This window comes from Argiope bruennichi, chromosome 3 (genome assembly GCF_947563725.1).
Source record: "Argiope bruennichi chromosome 3, qqArgBrue1.1, whole genome shotgun sequence".
NCBI lineage: Eukaryota > Metazoa > Arthropoda > Arachnida > Araneae > Araneidae > Argiope > Argiope bruennichi.
In genome coordinates this window covers 41,325,194-41,350,332 of record NC_079153.1, presented here as the reverse complement: position 1 = coordinate 41,350,332, position 25,139 = coordinate 41,325,194, and the positions used below count along the sequence as shown (strand labels likewise).

Here is a 25,139-nt window from a genome sequence, read left to right as displayed (position 1 = left end):
TAATTATGATAAATAACAGGATAAAAATATTTTTCAGTTAACGTTTCTGATTCAGCAAAATTAATTTTTCCAGAAAAAAAAAAAAAAAAAAAAATGCAAAGTTACTTAACAACTAGTATAAGGTTAATTGCCAAAATTTTAACATATAAATGGGATTTTAATTATTTTTTTATGCATGCACAAGTTCTTAAAAGATATAATTTCCCATCAATATTCATTCAATTTGATTTTTCTCCCCAAACAGAAGGAGAAAAATATATAGCATTTAAAAAGCTGTAATTATGAAATAATTTTCTGAATTTAAGTCTGTCTTGTACATTTGAATATACTAGAATTTTGATGGAATTTCTCTAAAGTTCCATTTTTAGATACCTGATTTAAATGTTCTATTGTAAATAAAGAGTGTCAACACTTCAATAAGCAAAAACATTAATTTTTTAAATTCATATCAACCTATATTTTCAAATTGTATATCAATATTTACTTAGCTGTTTGAGTCAGCATAAGTTTAACTGATTTAACAAGAACAAACAACTAAATACTGAAAAGAAATTATTTATTGATAAGTAGACGTTTACACAACCTTTTAACTGAATGATGACAATTGGTTAAATTTATTTCAAATACAGGTTTACATTGGTCTTATTTAAATTGCAGCAGGAATGGCATTACAACATCAAAATGCTTTACTTGCAAACTCCTATCACACCACAAGCCAACCTTCCTCCAGCATTTCCAGTAGTTTTACTTAATTCATGACCCCCTTTCCCCAAATCATCAGGATCAGCATGTACCTAAAAACAACAAAAACTTTTTTCTTTAAAATTTTTTCAAAAGTAAGATATATAACACAAACATGCACTTCTACTTATTTCATACTGATGATCCACTTAATAATGATAATCGTCCATCAATTTAGAATTACTAAAAAAAAAAAAAAAAAAGACAAGGAATTGGAGGAAGGAAAAACCTTAAGATTCAAATTTAAAAAAGATCGCTTGTCCATGTGTCAATAAGAAATTCACAGTTAAGGATCTTGAACACTAAAGAGTGTGCATGAATTACAGAATTGAAAAATTTGTGTGCACTTCTTGCTGTTAAAAAAAATCATCTTTTAAATAAATTCTATTAATTATTAATTAATATTTAAACAGCTTAATTTTATTTCTTATATGCACATTGAAAGTTTATTAGATAAGATAGATTCTACCCCAGATTGCAATATAATCCAGTATTGATTTCTAGAATGATGAATTGAAGGACTAAGTCCATTTTTCAATATTTACCTCTTAATCAAATATTTTAAATTATTTAATTTTTAAAACTTTAATAATTTGTTTAAAACTATGCTAATTATTAGCAAACATATGGATATCTTAAACAAGACAAAGAAGAAATTCAACTTACAACAACTGATCGACCTATGATTGATAATGGTCCAGAAAGAGAAATCAACTTATCAGTGATGTTGACCTTAGCAACTTCATCATCTCCAGCTTCAACATTGCCCAAATCACCAATATGCCTATAATAATAAAAATTAAATATTTTGCAAGATTTTAATAGTTTAAATAAAACATTTATAATTTTGATATAAATATTATGATATAAATGTTAAAATTTTTTTTTGTTATATTCAATTACTATTGCTTTTATTCAAATTAGAATTTAAACATCAAAGTCGCTTTCATGTTATTGCCATGTTTGTCTTTGAAGAAATTACTATTAACAACTTCTTTATAACTTTCAATAACAATATAAATATGATGCAAGGGCCAAATTCATCATAGTTGGTGAAGTGGAAAAGGTAAGTTTATGAAACTAAAACGCCCAAGAATGATACAAAAGTTTACAATGAACCTCAGGATCTCTAGCCATTGAAAAGCTGACTTTTCCATTTACGGGAGGAGGCAGGGCAAGTAAAGACCCTTGAATCTCAATGCCAGAATTGGAAGTCTGTTATTCATAATTTCAGAGATCAGCTGTTCATTTCAACACAGAACATAACTGTTCTGCTTTGATGAATGTGTATGTTTCTTTAATTGCAACTATAAATAAATATGAAAATAAATTGCACTCTTTTTGATTAACCTGTCATTGTATAGAATTTGAGCACAATTCAAATTGTTGATTCTTAAACATTTAATAGAAGATTTAATAAAGCATTAAAATTTTTAAATTATACCCACAAATTAAATAAACAAACTTATAAATTAACTCCAATAGATCATCTTAACTAACTTGAAATAAAGGCAAGAATCTTTCTTGTATAATTTTAAAAATTTAATAAATGTATATATTTTTAGAATAAAAGTATAGCTAAATTTTCAATGTTTATAGAAGTATTTGAATATGCAGTTTTTAAAGAACATTTTTAATATTTTGAAAAACTAAAGAAATTATATGAAACTATGATATCCATCAATAAAAAATTTTTAATTTAGAAAAAGGACCAGAAAATTTTCAGTACAAATTTGTTCCTTTCATACTTATTGTTATTTGAATTAACATTCAGTTAATATATTAATAAAATAACACTCAATTAAAATTAGTAAAAGTAGCAGATGCTTTGAAATTTATTAAGCATTTTTAGAATAACAATTTATGTAAATATTTTTATGAAGATAGATTAGGTCATTGGTTTAATAATATACAAAGGAAGAGTCATAAATTTAAAGAAAAGCACTAACTGGACAATCTTGGTTTTAGAAACAGATTCTAAATAACGAATGTTTTCAAATCCTATTTAAGCAATAAATTTGATTTAATCTTTAAATCTTACTTAATCTAAATCTCATTATATAGCCTCTAAATCTCACTTAAGTATTATTTTACTGCTTTTAACCTACATTCTAGAAGGATAGTAAATTTTTTTCTTTCAATAATCATGTTTGTATTAGGTTTCAAGATGGTATAATGAGTGAACTAAAAATATATTTGATGATTGTTTTGTTATTTTCAAAAAGTACAAGTTGTAGCACACAAAAGAAACTATTACCTGTTTTCATCTTCAGGAGCTCCATGTTCTTTGCTAAAAGGATTAAAGTGAGCACCAGCACTTATACAACCTGCAAATTAGAACTGGTTGATTAAACTTTCTGTATTAAGTTAATATGAATTATTTTCAGCCATTAAACTTTTCTTTGAATGTTATATTATTATGAACGCTAAGCAAAGATGTTTTAAAAGAGAATGAAAATATATGGATATACAAATTATATATAATGACAAGTAGTTTTTTTTTTTTTTTTTTTAAAGATTTTAAATGTCATTCTCAAGGTTATGTAACTCGGAAGTATATCTACTGGTAAAAAGTGACTAATTTCCTCTAACATTTAGCTTTTACTCTAATATAGAAAATTTTAAACATTAACATCCTATCTGCTTAAAAATGAAGTTTTAACAAGAAATCAATACATTAGTTTCTTCTATGCAATTTATTTTATTATTTACATATTCTGTAAATAAGTAGTTTAAGAATATGCAATAGAAATTACTTCAAATACATAATATATGCAATTAGTGCTTCTCTTGAAAACATTTTTACTACTTCTTTTATAATGATTTTAAAAAAATGAGCAAAATCCTTGATGTAAATAAGTATAATTTTGATAAAAGCTACATAAAATATTACTTTTAAATAAGTTTAAATTCAAGTAATACGCAATACAGGAAAAAAAAAGATTTAATTTAAATGTTAGTCATAAATTAAAAAAAAAATTTACATTGAAGACTTTATATCAGAATAACAAATATATTATTTATTAAACTAGACATGCAACCATATCAATAACACTATCAAAACATTTAATAACTTTACAGGCACTAAAATTACCCATTATGAAATTGTTTAAATGAATAAAATATTGTAACTTAATTAAAAGTCAAAATTATTACGAACTGTTTGAAATTAAGACACAGAATAAATACAATTAAGGAAGTTATGGAATAATAATTACCATTAGTATTATCACCAAATTCATGAATATGAAATCCATGGAGACCTTTACTAAGAGGACTTATTTCTCCAGTTACTACAACTGGACTTGTAATATCCTAAAAATGAAAGATTATGTCAGTAAAAATTAAATTATGCAGGTTAACTATTGTTAACATATAACTATTTGTAAAAATGATTAAAATCTAGTCTTTTAAACAAAAGTAATATTTTTAAGACATTTGTAGTTATGATTGATACTTTCTATTAAATAAGAATTGAGCACTTCTCTACAATCTCTCAATTATTATAGGCATGAACTAAATGGCATCAGTAACAGCTAATTTCAATTTTAAATTAGATGCAAATAAAAGATTCTAAAGAGTTTTGTTATTAAAATACCATCCAAACTTCCTTTTACTTCTGGTACAAATATCATAAGATCATATTTTCATCATTTTATTTAAAAATATGATTGTTAAAACTTCTAGATATTTAAAAAATTTTACAGCTCTAGATGTTTATTTCAAATAGATTATAATATTAAACAATTTTCCCACAACAGCCTATACATGATGCATTATTACACCTATTGATTTTTCTAAACCTAAGTAAAGAATTGTTAATTGCATCTTTTTTAATTTAGATCAATTTTTAGATGTCATTGCTATTAAAAATTTAGAAAAGAATTAATCACAAAAGCTGATTATTTGAGGTGCAAAACAATGCAATATGCACTTAAAATATCCAAATAAATTTGATATAGTTCCATAAATCTGGATATTACCAAATTGTAACACATACAGCTACTTGAATTTACAAAGACATTTTACTATTACATTAACTCTTTCTACCAATTTTATTACAATAACATAAAATTATATAATAATAGTTAAAAATCCACTTCATAGTGAAGTACGAAGTATATTGCAGGATTCCTTGCAGAAATCTTATTAACAAATGTAAATGGTATTAACAATAATTTTTAATCCTACATTATGCCCTATTTTTGCAATTTTGTAGTAGATTTTTTTGCAAACAATTCATCACTTGTTCCAAAACATCAATAGCTCAAAATTACATTAAAAAGGATATAAAACTAATTAACAGTTTAATATTAATGCATTAAAGTTCAACTAATTAAAATCTATTTTTTTCATAATTTTTACAATTATTTGAAAAATGCTAAAATGAAATAATATTTGCTAGATAATACTTTACTATGGTCTGTCTTTTTAAAAAACATTTCAATAGAGAACTGCCGTAGGTTCAAGGATTGTACAATTTTTTTCGTAACATTTTTGGAGTAATATAATTATTAGTTTTCATTTCATTTACAAGGTCCATGCATTTAAACTTATTCAAATTAAAATCAAGTAGTGCTTAAATATTAAAATATTTACTGTTATTTCAACCTAATTAACTTGTTAAAGTATTATATTACATTACTTTAAAATGCTTAAAAAAATGCATTTACAATTTAAAATTGTCTGATGTACTTTTAAGCTGTGGTAATAATGTTTCATTTTTTAAAAGAAGTAATAAATGCTTTATTTCAATATTATATATATATATATAAATAATCAAATTTTATTAATTAAAACTATTAATACAAAACAAATTAAAATTAATTAAAAAATAAGCAGTTTTGAAATTAGTGAAGTTGCCCTTGAAATTTACATTGTTTAAGGGCTCTTAAAAGTTTTAATCTATTAATGCTTCTCACTTAAACAGTAACTGTATGTTCATCACATAATTTATATACAAAATGCTATGCATCTAAGTTTTTAAGTAATTATAAAGTATTAATGCAATTAGTAGGAAAATATCACCTATTTTATTAACTACATTTAAAGGTCTTCGGTGTTTTGTAAACAATCTTTTTCTAGTTCAAACTTTTAGATAAGATAATTTCCTGATAAATGAGATAATTCAATAACAAACTTTCTAAAAAGAACCAACTTATGTAGCATGTTGCGAACGCCCCGCGCACCGGCTAGTTCAGTTTCCGCTACCAGTACATTTATATGCAATTACAGGAAGGAAACAATTATGAAAGTTCGTCTGGATATCTCTTATAAATTTTAAATACATATTACAAATAGAAGATTTCATTTTCACAGATACCTTTTAAAGACCTCATAAAAATAAGTATTTAATCTGAAATTCAAAGTTTTAAAATTGTTCAGATTCAAAATTCTGAAAAGGAAAGAAAATAAAGGAAGAGTGATAGCTTTATATTTTAACACTCATAAAATATTAAATATATATATACACTTCCTGTTAAAGTATTGCGTAACATTTAAGAATACGTACTTTTTGAGTAAAGTGAATGGTGCCTTTCACTTTTTCGCCAACTAATACACAGACAGCCTTCATATTTCAACTAATTAATAATATTATTAAAACAATGAAGAAACAATTTGGAATGAAGTGTCAGATACACTTGGGGCAAGATACCGAAAGTGGAGAAGTTTCTGCAAAAAATGCTACTGCTGCTGCCGCCTTCTATTACATCAATTCAATTCCCGATAATTCAGTTAAATACAATTATAGGAAGTTGCCAGATAGAAATCCCAATTTTAAAATAAATCCATTACCACCTTATTAGAAATTTATACATTTAAAAAATTTTACCCTGGCAAAATTTCTTTGAAATAGCTGAACAAAAAGAATATAATATAAAATTTTCATTTCTATATATTATCCAGCTGAATCAAAACAAATAAATGCTTTATTTGCAGATACAATTTGGCAACATATTTGTAAACAAAATTTCGTCATTAGTTTACCTTCATAGATGAATTTTTTTGGCCGTATAAAGTTGATAAAATTTGTATATCCGATATAGTTTCAAAGATTTATTTTATATTTCTATAGCAGTTGTGAAAAATGCCGAAAAATAAAGGTAATTTTAAATGTTTAGATCAAGTTCTTTGTAATAGCATATTGCGCAGTTTTGTTTTTAATTTATTTTCTCGTGTTTCGATTTCGTATTAGAATTATATTTAATTTTAAGTATGTATTAGTTCAGCTTATAAAGTGTTTAAAGCTAAATATTTGAATATAAACTATTTTTTAAAAACAGAAGTGACGTTTGTAAAATTTTACTTTGTTCTACAATTTTTTTTACCTTACTATTTTGCGATAAATTTATTATTCTATTTCTTTTTCATTTAATACATTAATCCTTGAGTCTTTTTAATTTTATTTTCCTAAAATTTAAATATTTTTTTATCATATCCATATTATAAATTTTATAACACTATAAAGTATATCCCTTGATATGATATATCTTGTAAATTAAGTATAAGATCCTTTCGAACAATTATTGCTTTTGATTTAATAGTTTATTGAATAATAGTTGTTAAAATGATCTTAAATTAATTAATAAATACACGTATCATTTTATCTTATGTGTATAATCTTTGAATTACCCATATATTCAGAATGATTCTAATAATCAGTGAATATAAAAAGGAGAATAAAAATTCATTGAATAAATAGATTGAAAAATTTGTAAAAAGTTATAGTTACTGTAATTTGCATAAAAAAGAATTTTAGTTATTAACAAAATCTAGAAATTAAATGAAATAAAAATAAAATATTGTAATATTTTATTAGTAAAATTTTAAAACAAGTTAGAAGGGACAAGGAAGCATCAATAGTACATTGCGTTATTATTTCGTTTTTTTTTTGAGACAGATTTATTCACATTAACATTGAGAATATAGTAATATGATTAATATTTACATTAATGTGATTTAATATGTAGGAAGACATTTTTCCATGTATACTAAAAGTTGAAGCAAAGAATTCCTCAAAAGTATACAAAAAGAATTAATATGTTTCATCTCCTCCCTCTCCCCCATTTTAATCATTTATTGATAGGAAAAAAAAGAGCATAGTTTGCAATATTTAATTCATAATTGTAGAAAATCTTGGATAGTGTTCTAGTTAATCTAAGACGTGTTGCAAGTAGAAGTATTAATATCCAAAAGTAGTAATTACAACACAATTCAGTAGAAATGAATAAATATTTTTAAAAGCACTATTTATACTCAAAAGATGACCAATTTGATTTTCTTTTCTGCATTTTAATCATTGTAAAGAAGAGTTATTTCTTTTTATATCCAAATAAATAAATTATGAGAATGGGGACAACAAGCTTATTATTTTTTTTCTGTTATTGATTAAGAATAACCATATTCGAGTTGCCAATAAATCTGTTTAATTTTTATAATTTTTTTATGTACTTTTTAAAATGAAATTAATCTTTTTTGATTTGTAAAATTAAAAAAATGTAATTGAAATTCTATACACTTTTTTTAAAATTCAGGATAAACCGTCAAAGTGTAGGGAGTTAACTATTATCAAATATCTTGCCTTTTTTTATATATATATATAAAGTTGTCTTCTCTAAAGCCAAAATGTATAGTTTCAGTATTCTATAAAATGATCAGAAGATTAGATGACATCTGTGAACTCTTCTTTGATTTTTATTTCTTATTAACTTTTTGGTATTTATTGGTTTGTATTTTTGTCATAATGAATAAACGGTACTTACATATTAATGCCACTGCAGCTACAGATTTGGCGGTTTTTAAGTTCCGTCGATCACATTCAAAATTCAATGCCACTGCAGCTACAGATTTATCTCTAAAACCGCCAAATCTGTAGCTGTGGTGGTGTTAATATGTTACAGGATTGCTCTTTATTAGTGCATTAGTGCAAAAACCACCAAATCTGTAGCTGCAGTAGCATTAATACGCAAGTACTGAATAAACTTTTAATTACAGTTATGGAGACAGCTATCAGTTTAAATTTTGGATAACTTTGTCTAAAAAGGAAATTCTTATTCAAAACTAAGATAATTCCAATCTTTTGCATAACATACTATTTTATAAAGGAATGCTCAGTTTTTGAAAAGGGCTGCTGCAAAATATTTTTCTTTTGAAATGCAATGCCTTGTAAAAATAACCATAGTCTAAAATATACTCTTAGATATTGGTTCCTGATTATGTAACAGTTTACTTATAAAAATTTCCTTTTCTTTTATTTCTCTTGCTGAAAATTTTTTTGTATGGTGTTTGAATATAAAAACATTATAAGTTCATTTCTTAACTATAAAAGTTGGTAAAAAATATTTTTATATACCAGGATTAAATATGACAGGTTAATAATAGAAGTAAAATCTTTGAAATATGAACATTTTACATGTAACTCCTCCTATCACCATGAACTGTTTAAGTGGGGAGAGAAAGATTAATGGAGGTAATGATACTGTTGGGAAAGACTTTTCAAATGATGGAATTGGCATTTATAGCCTTAAACAAAAGACTAACTTGAAAATTTTTTGGCTTGGTTAACCAACCTGAACTCTTAAAATTACATTGCGATTCAGATTTAAATGTAGAATTATCAGTATAATTTTCATATTTATGGTAATAGATTTGATAAAAAGGAGGAAATTATCAAATTTGAAATAAACCGATTTTTGCTGCTATTAAACTTTTTAATCAAAGAAACTAAAATGACTAGAAATAATTGTTTGATTAATTTAATTATCTCCCTGAATGTGCGTACATCTTTAAGTAGAATTAAAAACACATTTTGATTAAAATAATTATAATAGATTAATTCAGTAAGAAACAAAATATTTCCATTGATTTGTCAAAAACAAAAACTTTTATTTTTGTCATTACTTTAACACATTAATAGCTCATAGTTCTAATAATTGAGTAATTTTTTGTTAAAAAGATATATTTCAAGATATAATTGCTCTTCCCCCCAGATGATAAATTGCATGAAACTTAAAGGAAACATACACTTTTGCCAAGACTTCCATTTTTAATGATTAATATTTCAACATTTTCTATTAATTTTTTTAAATTTTAAAAACTACAGATGTTTAATTATAGTTTTCATTATTTTTTTTCATTTAACCTTTAAACATTAATTTATGCTTGAATTTCCTCTTTTTTTGCTCTGGAATTGCATAAGTAAGTGAAATTTAAAAATGGACCATAGACAAGTTTATAATTTTGAAAATTAAATTTTTAAAGAATAATTAGAGTCGTAAGATTTGATTTAATCGATTTTAGACCACTTTTTTGTTAATTTAGTAACTGTTCAAATATTATATTTAATGACTGCACTGACTAAACAAATATATGTAAAAGTTACGATGCCTATTGATGAAATGAAGTCTGTCTGTTATTGGTAAACCGTCATCACAAATGATTCTTATGCATAATGTTTAAATTTTGTTAACAATTTTATTTTGTGAAGAGTGTATTGTACATTTTTAAGGATTTTTAACATTGGCAATTTTATAGTTGATCTTACTTTAATATATTTTATTTTATTTGAAAATTAGGAAAGGGAGGAAAAAATAGAAGGCGTGGTAAGAATGAGAATGAGACTGAAAAACGTGAATTAGTTTTTCGAGAAGATGGACAAGGTAAAGTTTTAATAATTGAATTTGCTGCATATTACTTATTAATTTTGTTATTTAACTCCAAGAAGATATTTGTATTGAAATGTTTATTAAAACTTTACATTCTAAATTTTAAGCATTTCAAAACTAAACCATTATGAGCTCTTTTTTTTTTTTTTTAATAGTTACTTTTTAATGTGCATTCCCAGTTATGTTAAAACAAGATACAATTTTAAAAAATTAAAAATATACTTGTAAATGCTTTATTATTTTTTTGTCATCACATCTTTTTATTTTATTTTCATTATTTTTTGTTTAGTATTATATATATATTCCTGATTGATATTTATTCAGTAAATGCAAATGTTAACTCCTTAACTGTTCGGGATGGGGAAGAAGAAAAGTTAGAATGAAGCTTCTTTAAATCTGTTTTTTTTTTCTTTTGTAATTAATAATGCTTTCTTAAGCCCAAACTTTTATTAAGGTATCTAATCTACCAGAGTTATCTGGGGTATATCTGAATAAAATGCATTTGTTAATTACCCATTTAAGTTTCTCTGGCAATAAAATTGTTTTTTTAATATGCTATTATTACTTATGTTTAATTATTTTGTGCTCCATATAAAATTGAAATAGATTTACGTCATTAAAATTTTTATTTAATAAGCAATTTTTAAGGTTATTGCAAATTAGTAGTTGTAATTTAAATATTTATATATATATCTGTCATTTGCATATAATTTATGTGGAATGAATGAAAATGCCAAAGCCGATTTCCATTTAATATCTGATTTTTAATTAATTTTTACAAAGTTACTTCTGCTTTGCAGTGTATGCTCAAGTGGTGAAAATGCTTGGGAATGGAAGATTGGAAGCAATGTGTTTTGATGGTGTAAAGAGACTTTGCCATATCAGGGGAAAACTCAGGAAGAAGGTATTCTGGTTATTATTATTAAACTAGTATAAATAGGCTAGTATATAAAGTGACTACCATTTAAAATCCATTTTAAAAAAATTCTTAATATATTTTGTTATTACTAAGAATCCATGCATTTATTTTATGCTCTTTCTGCTTTAAAATTTACCATAATAGTATGTAATTTTTTTCCTTTTAACATTCATATAAAGATTTTTTTTTCTTGTGTGAAATACATGAGATTAGATTTTGCCCTTTATTCTTTTTTATGTACTTTTGTTTTACATGACTTACTTCACATTTATAAAGATGAAATTTTGATGGATATTTTATTCATTTCCTTGTTTGCTAGAACTTCAAAGTTTTGTATTATTATGAATTTTTGGTGAATTATTGATATTTGAAATATTTTGAAAACTTATCTGTTAATTGATTATTTTAATTTAATTTTGGTTTTCTAAGAATGTTGGCTCAACGGTTGGTCTGAAATTTGTGAAAAAAAAAATGATTTAAGATTCTGTAATATTAATAATAATTGATTTTAAACTAAAAACTAAAAAATAATTCCAATGAAAAATTTATATGCTACTAATAAAAATATGCCTTTTTTAGTCTTTATATAATAATTTTTTCAAAAAAATTCAATTTTTTTTTTTTCAGAAATTTTTAATGTCCCTCACATTTTGTCAATAAGGAAATAAACTATTAATTAAATTTAAATCTGAATAAATGAAATGGTTGCATAGTGAATTTTTCTAAAATGCTTTTGTCTAGATTACTTAATTATTTGTGGTATTAATCTTGTCATATTAGAAATAAAATGGAAATTCAGTGGTTTTCAGTATAAACTGTCAGTGTCTTGTGTGACCCAAGCTAGTGTTATTATCCATAAGTGATGTTAAAAAAATCATATTATTATATTACTACTTATAAATATTAGTGATTTGTTTCAATATTTGTATTTCGGAAATGTTTGAGTTTTTTTTAGATACATCAAGAGATTTTTTTTTAAAAAAAAATTTGTTTTCAAAATAAAGGTTTGGATCAATCAAGGAGATATAATTCTGCTTGGCTTGAGAGATTTCCAAGACTCTAAAGCAGATGTTATTCTGAAATACAATCCCGATGAAGCTCGTAATCTAAAAGCATATGGAGAACTTCCAGAACATGGTATGATCAATACTTACATGCTCATAGTATCATAAATATGTTCTTTGAAATTAAATTATTATATTTAATTTTCAATAAATATTGCTTATTATTTGTGAATAAGTAGTCAAAAAATTAATTTTGGAAAAGGGATGGCGAGAAGATGCTGTTGTAATTTCTTAAATATTATTTCCTAGTAAAAAAAAAAAAAAGTACATATGTATGTTTAAATTGAGCTGAATTTATTAAAGAGAATATATGTGCAGTCCGTACTTAACATCTTTTGCTTCACATTAAAGTGAAAAATTTCTGTTAATAATGTTTGATTTTTAAAAAATTTCTCTTTAATTTTAATCCAAAGTAAAATTATAAATTTTAATTATTGAGGGTAACATCAATCACTTCTTATTTTGTTCTTTTATTATTATTCTGCTTGTCTGATTATTGATAAATTTCATATATATATATATATATATATATATATATATATATATATATATATATATATATATATATATATATATATATATATATATATATAGTTAGTATGTAATTTATGATTATATATTTTTTTAAAAAATTAAGCTTTGAAAATGATTTTAGAAATGAGCTACGCTTACAAGCTGCCTTTTGAAAATGCTCAAGTTAGTTTTAATGTGTTTGATCTTTTCTGCACTCTAATCTGAGGAAAAAGAATAGCAAAAGTTTATATTTTAATGTAATGGATCAAACCTAACATGTCATATCAGTTATGTAAAAAGAAAACTGTGGAATAAATGTTTTGCATATTAAATAATACTAGTTTATTAAATGCTTGCACCTTTTCCATGTTTTCTTTTTTAGGGTTTAATTTTCATTTAAAACAATACTTTAGTCTTTTTCTTTCCTTAATACAGAAAAAGTGAGAGAGAAAGTTTGGTTTTATATCGAAGTAATTGGATACATGATGTAAAACTGATCTTATCTCTTCTGCATCATTTGCATAATATTAATCTCTAAGTAATTTGAATTTTTGTATTACCAAATTTAGTGTAGTTTTAAAAGATTAGCATATATTTATTGGCTAAACATATTTAAACTTATCATCATTCATTTTATATTCAGTTATTAATTGATCCTTTTTTACATTTAGGAATTATTAATATATCTGCATATCAAAGTTAATGATGTTTAAAAATTTGCTGTTTAAAGTGCTTAATTTTATAATTATAATCTTCAATGGGATTTGTTGACAAAGATTTTGCTAAAAACTGTGGCAAACATTTGAAAAAATACTAATATTCAAAAATATTTTATCACTAATTTATTTGTACTTAGCTGTTTTTTCAAAATATTCTGATACTTTATTCTTCTCTGATATATTTACATGATTGCACTTGTTGTAAAATAGGCTTTAATCTTACATTTTTACTATGTATTTTGTACTGGATTTCAAACATAACTTAATTTCTCACTTAAATTCTTTAGCTAAGATTAATGACACTGTTACATTTGGAGAAGAGGAAGAAGATGATAACATCATTGAGTTCGATGAAGTTGGAGGTGAAGATGACATTGAAAATGTAAGTTTTATTTATGAATTTTAGTATTACTAAAAATTACTTTACTGAAGAATTTTAAACAACAATATTAATTTTCACCTTCGTACAAATAATGCTTTATTTTTTATTATTATTTATTATTAGTATTACATTATTTAAATTTAAAAATATATCAATCTTATCTTTTATAGAAAAAAAATCTTTTATATATGTAAAAAAACTAAAAACACTGTATAAAAGTAACTTGAAACCAATTAAGTGAATTCATTTATTCTTTAATTGATAAAAGTTTCTTTGAGAAGAGAAAACTTATTTGTCAGGTTAGTTTAATTTAAACAACTTGTGACCTATATTTTTTTGTTGAATTTTTCTTTTTCGGAAATGTCAAACTGTTTAAAGGGAATTAAAAAAAAAAAAAAAAAACATGAAAATAAAATTGTGGAACATTTTGGATGCAATTTTCAAAATTTATATTCCCAAGTTTATTAAATAATTTTTTGAGAAATAAATATAATTTGAAGTATTTAATAATATATTGTTTACTATAATTTATAGTAAATAAATAATTTACTTTTTAGATTAAAAACATTAGTACATGGATTAATATTTTTTTAAAAAAAGTAATGTTTTTTGCTTAACTTTATTTGTTCTCATGTAATTAGCCATTAATCAAGGGCTTATGGTACAATGGGAAAGTATGACATTTTCTAACAGACCTTGAAGCATTGATGTTTCACCTAAAATAGAAATCTGATTAAAGCTAATTTATATGGGAGTAGGTTGGAAAATTTGCTGGAATGGGTTTACATTATTGTTCCACTTGAACTAAAAATGAAGAAAATATGCAATAATCAGTCTAACACAGTTTCCAATACATTATAATAACACTCACTGTTCTAATATTTTTTTGAATTTTACTTATTAAGTATGCAGACTAAAGATTTTAAAAAAAAATCTTAGCATTCTGTTTTGATATTTAAAGTTTACATATTTGTAAAGTTTTGTGAGTATTCAAGCCTTATAATTTTTAATTTCAGATTTAGAGCTGGATTCTTACTTGCAGCATTGTCTTCCTAACACCCTTTTTGTGATTTTTGTCAGAATTTTATCCAGGGCTTTACTCTTTCCTGGCTTGTTCATTATCTTTGTTGTGGCAATTTTAAATGTTTATTTATTGATTCAAGTTTGTTTCATTGTACAAAGATAACTAACTGTGTTGCTGTTATTAATAAAAGTTTGAAAGTTTTTGGCTAATTATTTGGATTTCTGTCATGTATTCTTCAGGTACATAATTTTATTAGAAAAATGTTAGATTTATCTTAATATTAGTTGTAAAAAAATTGAATTTGCTGAATTAAAGTGTCAGTAGTTTTTAACAATCTATTAAATAAAATTTCAAAATATAATAAATGTTTTACAATCTTAGAAATTTTTTCTCTTGCACAACTATTATATTCTTTAAAACAAGATAAATGATGGCTTTCCTTTACTAGTAAATATCTGTTATGGAATATTTGCAGATATTTTTAGAATAGAATGACCAAAAGTAATTTTAAAAGACACCCATTTTTTAAGAATAAAAAATAACTATAAACCTGTGTTTTGTATTCCCCCTCCTTTCTTAAAAAATGAAGTAAAAAAATTATAATCCCCCTGAATTATAGATTTTTAAGTACCTAAGTTAAAGGAATAAAATTAGGTTGATTGAGTTCATATTTATTTTACATAATTATGGGTTTAATGAGTGATGTATTTAAACTATTTCTTATGATGATTAATTTTCCCACATGATGCAGTTTTTAAAGTAGAGTATTTCGAAAATTTGTAAGAAGGTATACACAGTTATTGGAACTAAATGAGATGTAGCAAAGTAAATGTTCAAATAATATTTATTAAATTTTTTACAATTGATTTCCTTTTTATTAAAAAAGAGTAGTTGAATATAATTTAGGGCCATAATATTTACAGTTTTTAAAAATGTCATGAATTGTGGCGATTTTGGTGCAGTAATCAATCAAATAATGTATTTTTCCTTTTCCTTGTGTTCCTTTTTTATATTAATTAATTTTTTTTTCTTACATAGTATATTTTCAATAATGTATAAAATATAATTGATTGTGGATATTTTCATTAAATATTTTGTTATTATATGAAATTGTTAATTATGTAAATTGTAATAGAATTTTTATTAAAATTTTTTTAAAAAAATAATTGTTAAATTATTATTAAGCAAAGGAAGAAAATTTCATGAACTGAAATAAACAAGCAAATAATTGACTCCTCTTTAAAAAAAATAAATCAATTGTTTGGATGGAAAATCTTCTGTTGCTTTAGAATTCTTTCGTATTTTAAGAAGTATATTTTATATTTTTTATCCTTATTCTTTAGTTTTTCTTTTGCATTATTTTTTTAAGTTGAGCTCACTAAAATGAGCACCTTTTTTTAAAAACTCATTATTTTGTTTATTTTAGAAGCATGTATACATAATTATGATATGTTAAATGATTGAAAATTTGTGTTTTAATAAAAATATGATTTGTAGCTATTAATTTGACATCTTTAAATTCCATTTATTGTTTTTTTTAGGAATTCTTTTAAAATGTTCCATATCATTCTAAATTCTGAATTCAATCGATATAATTTCTCATTTTTAAAACAGAGTTCAAATAAATTAGAGCACTAAAATGAAATTTTTATAATATTCCTTCCTATGTTCATTTGAAAACTATTGTGTTGCAAATGAGTTCCTTGGTAAATAAATGGACACATGAAATGGGACAACAGTAGTCATGGCATGTTTATTTTACATACATAAATTTATAGATAAATATAGAGAAAGGTATATGTTTTTTCATAAAACTGTCATGTACACTGAGATATTTAGATTATTAAAGCACGAGCACGATAGGCACCGACTTAAAAGTTAAAATTTTTTTGTATTATCCTGTTAAAACGCATTGACATATTTGGTGGTGAAACACTAGCAATATGGATTGTCATGCAATAGTCATAGTTAGTTATGAAAACAAGTCTTATTTTAAAAATCTTTTTAAATGATTTTATAGTGAACAGTATCCCACCAAAAAAATTGACATGGCTTGAATAGATACAGCAAAATATTGTATACAGTTGTGGCATTGATTCTCAATTGACATATTACAATCCATTTCGTAGGGCCATGAAGAATCTAAAGAAAAATAGTGATGTAACTAAAATCAAAATAAGGAGAGATACACTCAATTAAATCCTTAATCCCCCACCCTTATTATCTAGTTAGATAACCCTTCTGTCTTGTAATATATTGTATTGATTCAACTATAAAAAAATGCTTGAAGTATTTTTGGATCCCTTATAATTTTCGATAATGATCGATTTCAATTTAGTTTAAAAATGTGATATTTCAGTGCATATTTGATGCTTGATTATTATAATTAAGAAGTTAATCTAAAAATATAATGATATTCTTAAAATTATGCAATGACAGATAATTTACTGAGTGAAAAAAGTGTTTCCCTGATTACAAAATCTCAGTGCGCCAAAACAATCACATTTAAGTTGGTCAGTCCTTATTATCCCATCCCATCTTCATTCCACCCCCACCCACCTCAGTGAACGCCTTTCTAGATTGCAATGTAAGCCCTTCCCTCTCGTATTTGTTGAATACCCGTTCCAGATGCAAATGGATTGAGAGGAAATGAATACGAGTTTAATATCTAACATTCCAGTCCGTACCATGCCAATTCTGACCGGTCTTTCTCATGGATTTTGTAGTGGTATCACTCTCTTGTCGCCGTATGGAGTGATCATGAATCTACAGATTTAGACATACATTTATTTTGTAAATTTTACATACCATAATAGACTTTTTAATAAGACCGATTATCATAATAAATTTCAAAATATCTGTTGCAGTGGCTGATAAGTGGGCGATGAAGCTGTATAGATCACATGCAATGGCATTATAAACTGGGCAGCAAGAGAGATATTGATGCCATGGGCACCAGTCTTATAGGGCACCATTAGAACAAAAGCGTCTATTTATATCAGTTCTTGAAAGAAATGTAGTGAAGAAGCGAAAAAATAATTATATGTCCCAGGTGCTTGTTACACTGGCTACACTACTGATCTCGGATGATCAATTTTACAGAGGCCTTGGCGACAGAACAGCAGTACGTTTATAACACTTTTTAAGCCAAATATTTTATAGGGTGTATCCATGCCTTGTTCCGATGAATTGTATAACCCAGTGAAGACAAGTGTTTGACATCTAGAGAACTTCCCCTTTTTAAATAAAAGAGACTAAATAGGTTTTCTGGGACCACAAAATGCATTAATTTTTTCCCTTTATCGACATTACTTTTGATTCACTGCTTAAATTTATGAATTAATTTTGCCATCTATTCTACAATTCAAAAACGGCTTTCAGAATATACTATGCAATGATAAAATCTATTAAACTATTCTCAATCGGTATTCATGATATCACTTTGTAATAAGGGGGAGGAATTCCACTCTATGTGATATTAATTATTTAAGATTTCTACAATGATTAGGAGGATAGAAGCTGTCCAATAAAAAACGATACAAAAAATTGAATGCCGTGTACTAACAAGTTGAGAAATGCTGTAATATGTAAATTGGAATTCTTTGAAGATTACAGATAGAAGAATCTATTGTGTAAGTAATACAAGAAATAAAGACCTGCAAATTAGATAAGTTAACCCCGTAAATAAATTATCCGAAGCATGTCTTCACCTTCTTTACAACTGCGCATACCGATTTTCAGAATGTTCTGAATCGGTATGCAGTTATGCTTTTGTACTTCTTCGGAAAACAAATTACGACCTGATGGAAGGAACTTATTCTGATATAGATTTAATTCTGAAATTAATAATATATCACGTTTAATACTATTTATTTCATTTTTATTATAAATAATATTAACGTAACGTATAAATGTAAACGTATAATTAATAATGTTAAACTTAATACTAGACATTTTTTAAAAATAAAAACTTAGAAAACAGAATTTGGACGTTGTTTAATTAAAAAAAAAAGAAAAAAAAAAAGATAAATAAATAAAATAAAATGGAAGTTCATATATTAGCTTTCGCATCAGGCTAAACAGAAAACAAATTTCAAAAATTAAGTGAGTAATTACAATGTGGTATTATTCTATATGAGCCCAAATGAATAACCGATTTCAAATACTTTATTATGCAATGAATAGTTTCTGTATTTATTTAAAAGTTACATGCATCAGCAGGCAATATATTCAAATTTCGAATGCTGTCTATATTCTATATTATTAATAATAATATTATTAATTACTGACGATGCAATTATTAATATCATCATCAACAGAAATATTCAAAGAAAATTTGGCTTAAAAAGCAGAGTTAAATTTTCAGTTCGAAACATCGTACTCTGACAGTGTTTTAGACTCGATTCGATTATCTTTATTCTAGTTTTAAAATTCATGCTTAATTATATCGCAGCAATAACATGCACATAAACTGACTAAAGATTTCCAATGAACTTAATCCGGTTGAGAATTGAAGCAATGTTCGAATTGTTTTTGATTTTCTATATAAACCAAATTTCTGTAGAAAAATTTCTATATTTGTTTTATATTGAGCAATTAACTGGTATTGAACAATTAACAATGTATTAACTGCTACAAAAAATTAAAAAAAAATTTCACCTTTTTTTAACAATAAAAAAAATATTAATCATCTGTAATTTTAAAAAAAAATATTTTTTAGACTTTTTATTTTGTTTTAGTGCCACTTTTATATATATATATATATATATATATATATATATATATATATATATATATATATATATATATATATATATATATATATATATATATATATATATATATATATATATATATATATATATATATATATATATATATATATATCTTTAAAATGTTTCTTAGAAATCTTGGAAGAATCTTGAGAAAAGAGCATAACATTATCGTTTGCTAACAAAATGATTATTTTTGCACTCAATTTGATATTTTCAATGACAAAATAGAATAATCAAAATTGAAGAATTTAATAAAAAATATTTAATTATAATTAAATTATTAATTAAAAATAATTAAAATATAAGTAATTAAAAAAAATGTTTTTAGATACTTTTTTTTTTTGTTAAAATAACGCAAAAATGTTCTGAAAAAAGTTGACTGTATTTAGAAATATTTTCGGTATTTATGAATTTCAGTTTACAGTACAGACGATATTTCTCGAGTTAGTGATTGATTTCAATTTATTTGCGTTTTTTAAAAATTCTGATTCACTCGAAATCTTAATCATTCGGAATATCAACATTCCATTGCTTTTAAAGCGTAGATGCGTTATATTTTCTTCCCATAACGCATTTCATTCTACAAACATGAGCAAGGTCTTAACAAGATCGAATAAATAAATGAATAAATAAAAGACACTGTTCTACACAAGCCATGCAAACAGTTTTTAAATACGAATTGGAGTTCTAAATATATGGATATACAAGGATATCTCGAGGATATTCAGCAGGATATGTATTCTTCTTTTGGAACGAAACATCACAGATCTAATTTAAACGTCGTCTCGACTATCTAAATTATTCCGTGATTTTACAAGTTCAAGATGGGAGGTAGATTTAGGAACAAAAGGAATTTTTTATACTTCGCATGAGATCCACTGGACATTCCATTTAGAATAGCTTTCTCTTTTTTATAATTCCGGACTTCTCATTCGGTTCATAGTTCTTCAAAACAGTTATATCAGCAGTGGTCTTGGTTTTTTTCACATTCAATAACTTTCGTTATTTTCTTTCTCTATGATATGTTATTAAATCCAAGATTTCAGTATCTTCCTCGGGCCCAACGAAGTAAAGCATCGGCCAGTACATCTAAATGTGCTTTTGTCTGAAAAAAAAAAAAAGAAGAAAAAAAAGAAATCAACATTGAAATTTGAAATGAATTTTAACTAAATTTATATTGCTTTAATAGTTGTATTTTTTCTCTATAAGATGGATCTGTTGTTCAAAATATTAAGTTCGAATTTTTTAAGACAATAATGCTCTCTTTGTTTGATTCTTACGAAGGAAAGTAGAAATAAAAAAAAAATGAACCCGCTGTTGCAAATTTCAAACTATCACGTGAGAACAATTTTATTCGACAATACGAAATTTAAGAGGAAAAATTGAATGTTTAAATCATTTTTCCTTCTATCAAATGCATTGATAAATTGAAACATCAAAATCAATTTTAAAAAAAAGGAATTGAACTTCGCACCATGATTATTCTGTTAGATGATTTTGATTCACAGACTGATCTGAATCGTTCGAGATTTGGATTGTTTTCTCATATTTATGGTCCCGATCAAGAGAGAGAGAGAGAGAAAATCCTCCAATTATGAGTTTCAACAAATCGTTTTATTTTTTTGTCTACGCATTTTAAGGCTTCAAAAACCCCTAATCAAAACAATATCATGTTCTCACATGATAATAATAACTACCTCCTTTCAACTTTAACCTGATTTGTCCTTTTCCCCCAGTATAAGAAAGGCACAAGATCAAATTTAAAAAAGGTCGATTTAATAGAAAATAGTTGTCTAATGTATCTTTTAATGTATGCATGTTCACCAATGTGGAATTATGAAAGTAAAGCACATGTCTTCAATAACTGAATATGGTAAATTATAGCCATTAATGATTTTTCGTTTCTTTACCAAGTACATTTACAGGCAATGAAATTTTTTGTGATACTATTAGCGTAAAGAATGAGAATTGTACAAATAAATAAATCAATGAAAATGAATGCAAATTTTTATCACCTCTCATGGCAAAAGATAACTTAGAAAGAAATAAATAGTTTCGGATTTGAAACTAGGCAAGCCTAGGACCGTAGGATGTGAGGGGACAAGTAAGTCTATTAAATAACTTTATTTTCCTGGCTTTCAAATAAACGTTTGTAAAAAATATAAAATTACAAACTGGTCAGGTTCCTACAAATATAATTGGCCATGTTTTATATGTTTTAGACAGATCTCTGTAGGGTTGTAATGGTTCTCATGACAAGACTTCGAGAAAATTTCTTCGGTTCTCTAGCGATTGTGCTCTTTTTATATTATTCTAGTTGTCTTGTGGACAAGATAACTAGAGTCCTAGTTATTATCTTGTGGACAAGATAACTAGAGTAATTTTGTTTGGGTTTTAACAATCTTGGAATATTTTTGTTAGAAATGTATAAACCTCGGATGAATTCGTAGATGGGCTATCTAGCCCAAAAGAGATGGAAATGGGGGGGGTGACATTTTCATATCGTTTTAACTTCCTTAATATAGAGGATAAAAAATAAATTAAATTAGCCAAATAGCGCCTCATTAACAGGGACAGCTGTTCGGTTTAAAGTTTTTCGATAACTGCAATATCTTAGAATTTAGAGTCTGAAAAAGGATTATCAAGCTCTAATTTTGACGGTTTCTAACATCAATACTTTATGTTATCCTATAGTAACTTGGAGGCAAATTAATCTAACTTTGCCTTCCAGCTTGACAAGAGAAATTTTTTATTATTCTTCACTTGTTTATTAGTATATTTACAAACACATCAATAATACAGTGTATGAACGTTCTTGATGGAAATCGAACGTATAAACGAAATCGAATCAGAGATTGGGCTGGAAGACTGATTATTCTATTCTGCCGATTAATTCTATATATATATATATATATATATATATATATATATATATATATATATATATATATATATATATATATATATATATATATATATATATATATATATATATATATATATATATATATATATATAGATGGTTCACCCGTTGCACTTACCGTCTTATAGAACATGCAGGAACCCATATCTTCATCTTCTGCGTTCGGGCAATCTATAAAGCCGTCGCAGAGAGAGTGATCGTCTATGCACCTGTAGCGGTTCGTGTGATCAGGGGATGGACAAGCAAAACGCTCTGTGCCATCTTTAGCTGGTGGGCATTCTACAAAGAAAAAAAAAGAACAAAATTTTAGGAACAAGCATTCAAAGATAAATAGTCTGTGACCTAATAGTTAGGAATAATACATATTTCTGGATCGTCAATCGAGCCCATTCACATTAAGAGAGGCGGTGGTTTTGTGGCAGAGTTTTGATTTCATGGCCAAAAAGTTCAGGATCTAGATCCGATTCCAACGATCCAACATGCATATGAATATCTGGTGTGCGCTAAATGTATCTCCGTTGGTGAAGAGGGGATGATGCAAGCTCAAGTATTCATTTTCTTTATCTGACCTCAAATCAAAACTGTGAGATCTATCCCAAAATAGGCTTGTGTTGATTCAAAACGCATTGATCCAAACACCATGGGTTCTAGCATTTTGATCAGTAAATTTGATGAGTATGAAAGCTATGTAAAGAAAAAGAACTTGACTGAAAGATATCTTCAAGAATTACAAACGCACTTTTCAAAATGGAATGGAGAACCGTCATACTGAAACCACATATTGCGGCACACAATTGTTGGAATATAAGTAATTTTAATAGAACATAGTCCAGAATGATCGGATACTTCTTGCCGTTTATTTGGGAGGTTAAAAGGTACAGTTCGACTTACTTTTGATACCTACCGGTATTAGCATTGAGAAAATTTTTTTTGTGATTGACAAGATCTGATTCGGAAGATCTATTTTGCTTCATGGTAGCGCACAGACCTATCTTCTTCGTTTCGTCAATTTTTCAAGGCTTGAATTATTTTTAATCCTACTTTTTTCCTGTAAACTGATAATAACGAAACTTTTGCACACACAATCGTTTTTGATTAATTAGAAGAAATCGAAAGAAAATACAGAGAAAAATGAACCAAACACATCTTCAAATCCATTAGCTGACAAGTGGAGCAATATATTATTGCCAAAGGAAGGACAGTGGCGTTCAGGACATAATGTGATTATTTTGATCCTTGTCGAATCAGTTTTTTAGCTAGAGTACATAGCGAACGAAGAATCATTTTATTACTTTACTATATGTATCGTTAAATATGGTATAAGGGTACTATTATTTTGTCTTCAATGGCACCCTCTTAGATTTGGGAATGTGTATCTTCTTTATCCCCATGTCTCTATACCATTAATAAAAGGCGTATTCAATTTTTGAATAATATATATATATATATATATATATATATATATATATATATATATATATATATATATATATATATATATATATATATATATATATAATAAAATAAAAAACTTTATACCCGAATGTTCGTGTTTTATGATAAAAGAAAGTGAACAAATTTAGAAACATTAAACCTTTATTGTGTTACATTCTTTAACCAAATTTTAAAAACAGGTTACTTGAAACCTGTCTTACTAAACCTTTATCTACAGAGAATGGAATATGGAATCTGAATACCAGTTAATGGAAATTAACACAGCTATTAATTAACACAGAAAAAGAAAGCTTCCTTATAGCTCAATTTGATATCTAAATAAGCAACTGCATTTTATTTCTAATAAAAATATATCATAGAAAATATTTTATAAGCTTGTTATATTTATAAATTCCTATTTTTGAGCTTATATTGCTCTAGGTTTTAAAAATACAGCATTTAAAAAAACTTTGGCAAACGATAAATAAATAGTGCTGATAACAGAGTTTCTATTTTCAATATTTAATTACGAAAAATGATAAAAGAAACTATTTTAATCCATATTTCTATCAAACTGTTAAATGTTTTTCAAATTCTTAAGAAAATACGATTAGTCTCTATTACAACGTACTCATACACACTAAAACCTGTTTTTGTACGGTGGATAATGTCAACATATTAAAACTGCTGGAAAATTATAATCCGAAGTTTCACAATTAATTTTGAAAATATATTTGGCAACACATTTTAAATTTTTTTAAGCGATTGTTTAGGGATCGTATATATATATATATATAAAAATTACTCATAAACAGATTTGAGTGTATTGGATGTAATCTACTTATAATCGGTTCTGTTTTTTTTTAATAAAATAATAGTTTAAAGTTGTTTTTTAGTTGACTATTTATTTGTAATTTTTTATAAGAAGTTTTGATATAAATTTTCCGATTCTAATTTAATACTGAAAATTATATTATGTC

General features: G+C 25.4%; 3 protein-coding genes across 3 annotated transcripts in view; 1 reads left to right on the top strand and 2 right to left on the bottom strand.

The window, feature by feature from the left end:
* Positions 1-539: 539 nt before the first annotated feature.
* LOC129963698 (superoxide dismutase [Cu-Zn]-like) lies at positions 540-6,472 on the bottom strand. Its single transcript, XM_056078210.1, has 5 exons — positions 6,254-6,472; positions 3,960-4,056; positions 2,999-3,068; positions 1,408-1,525; positions 540-794 (listed from the first exon to the last, which is right to left on the bottom strand). Exons 1-5 carry the CDS (start codon positions 6,314-6,316, stop codon positions 687-689), a joined length of 456 nt encoding a protein of 151 aa, XP_055934185.1. The 5' UTR covers positions 6,317-6,472; the 3' UTR covers positions 540-686.
* A 219-nt stretch (positions 6,473-6,691) lies between these two features.
* Positions 6,692-15,236, top strand: LOC129964083 (eukaryotic translation initiation factor 1A, X-chromosomal-like). Its single transcript, XM_056078763.1, has 6 exons — positions 6,692-6,845; positions 10,317-10,400; positions 11,207-11,310; positions 12,330-12,462; positions 13,909-14,003; positions 15,020-15,236. Exons 1-6 carry the CDS (start codon positions 6,830-6,832, stop codon positions 15,023-15,025), a joined length of 438 nt encoding a protein of 145 aa, XP_055934738.1. The 5' UTR covers positions 6,692-6,829; the 3' UTR covers positions 15,026-15,236.
* A 4,939-nt stretch (positions 15,237-20,175) lies between these two features.
* LOC129963476 (uncharacterized) overlaps positions 20,176-25,139 on the bottom strand; it is a 128,412-nt gene continuing 123,448 nt past the window's right edge. The window contains exons 2-3 of the mRNA XM_056077883.1: positions 22,844-23,004; positions 20,176-20,907 (exon numbers count right to left, since the gene is read on the bottom strand). Coding sequence (XP_055933858.1) covers positions 20,845-20,907; positions 22,844-23,004 — 224 coding nt within the window. The 3' untranslated portion in view covers positions 20,176-20,844. The remainder of the gene's footprint in view (positions 20,908-22,843; positions 23,005-25,139) is intronic.

Bases quoted from the DNA above. Each gene is read 5' to 3' on its own strand.
- LOC129964083 (XM_056078763.1), top strand. The intron at 10,401-11,206 runs GTAAAGTTTTAA...TCTGCTTTGCAG, and splicing joins TTTTCGAGAAGATGGACAAG to TGTATGCTCAAGTGGTGAAA. The intron at 12,463-13,908 runs GTATGATCAATA...TAAATTCTTTAG, and splicing joins TGGAGAACTTCCAGAACATG to CTAAGATTAATGACACTGTT.
- LOC129963698 (XM_056078210.1), bottom strand. From the start codon at position 6,316: ATGAAGGCTGTCTGTGTATTAGTTGGCGAAAAAGTGAAAGGCACCATT. The intron at 4,057-6,253 runs GTACGTATTCTT...TTTCATTTTTAG, and splicing joins CCATTCACTTTACTCAAAAA to GATATTACAAGTCCAGTTGT. The intron at 795-1,407 runs GTAAGTTGAATT...TGTTGTTTTTAG, and splicing joins TCATAGGTCGATCAGTTGTT to GTACATGCTGATCCTGATGA.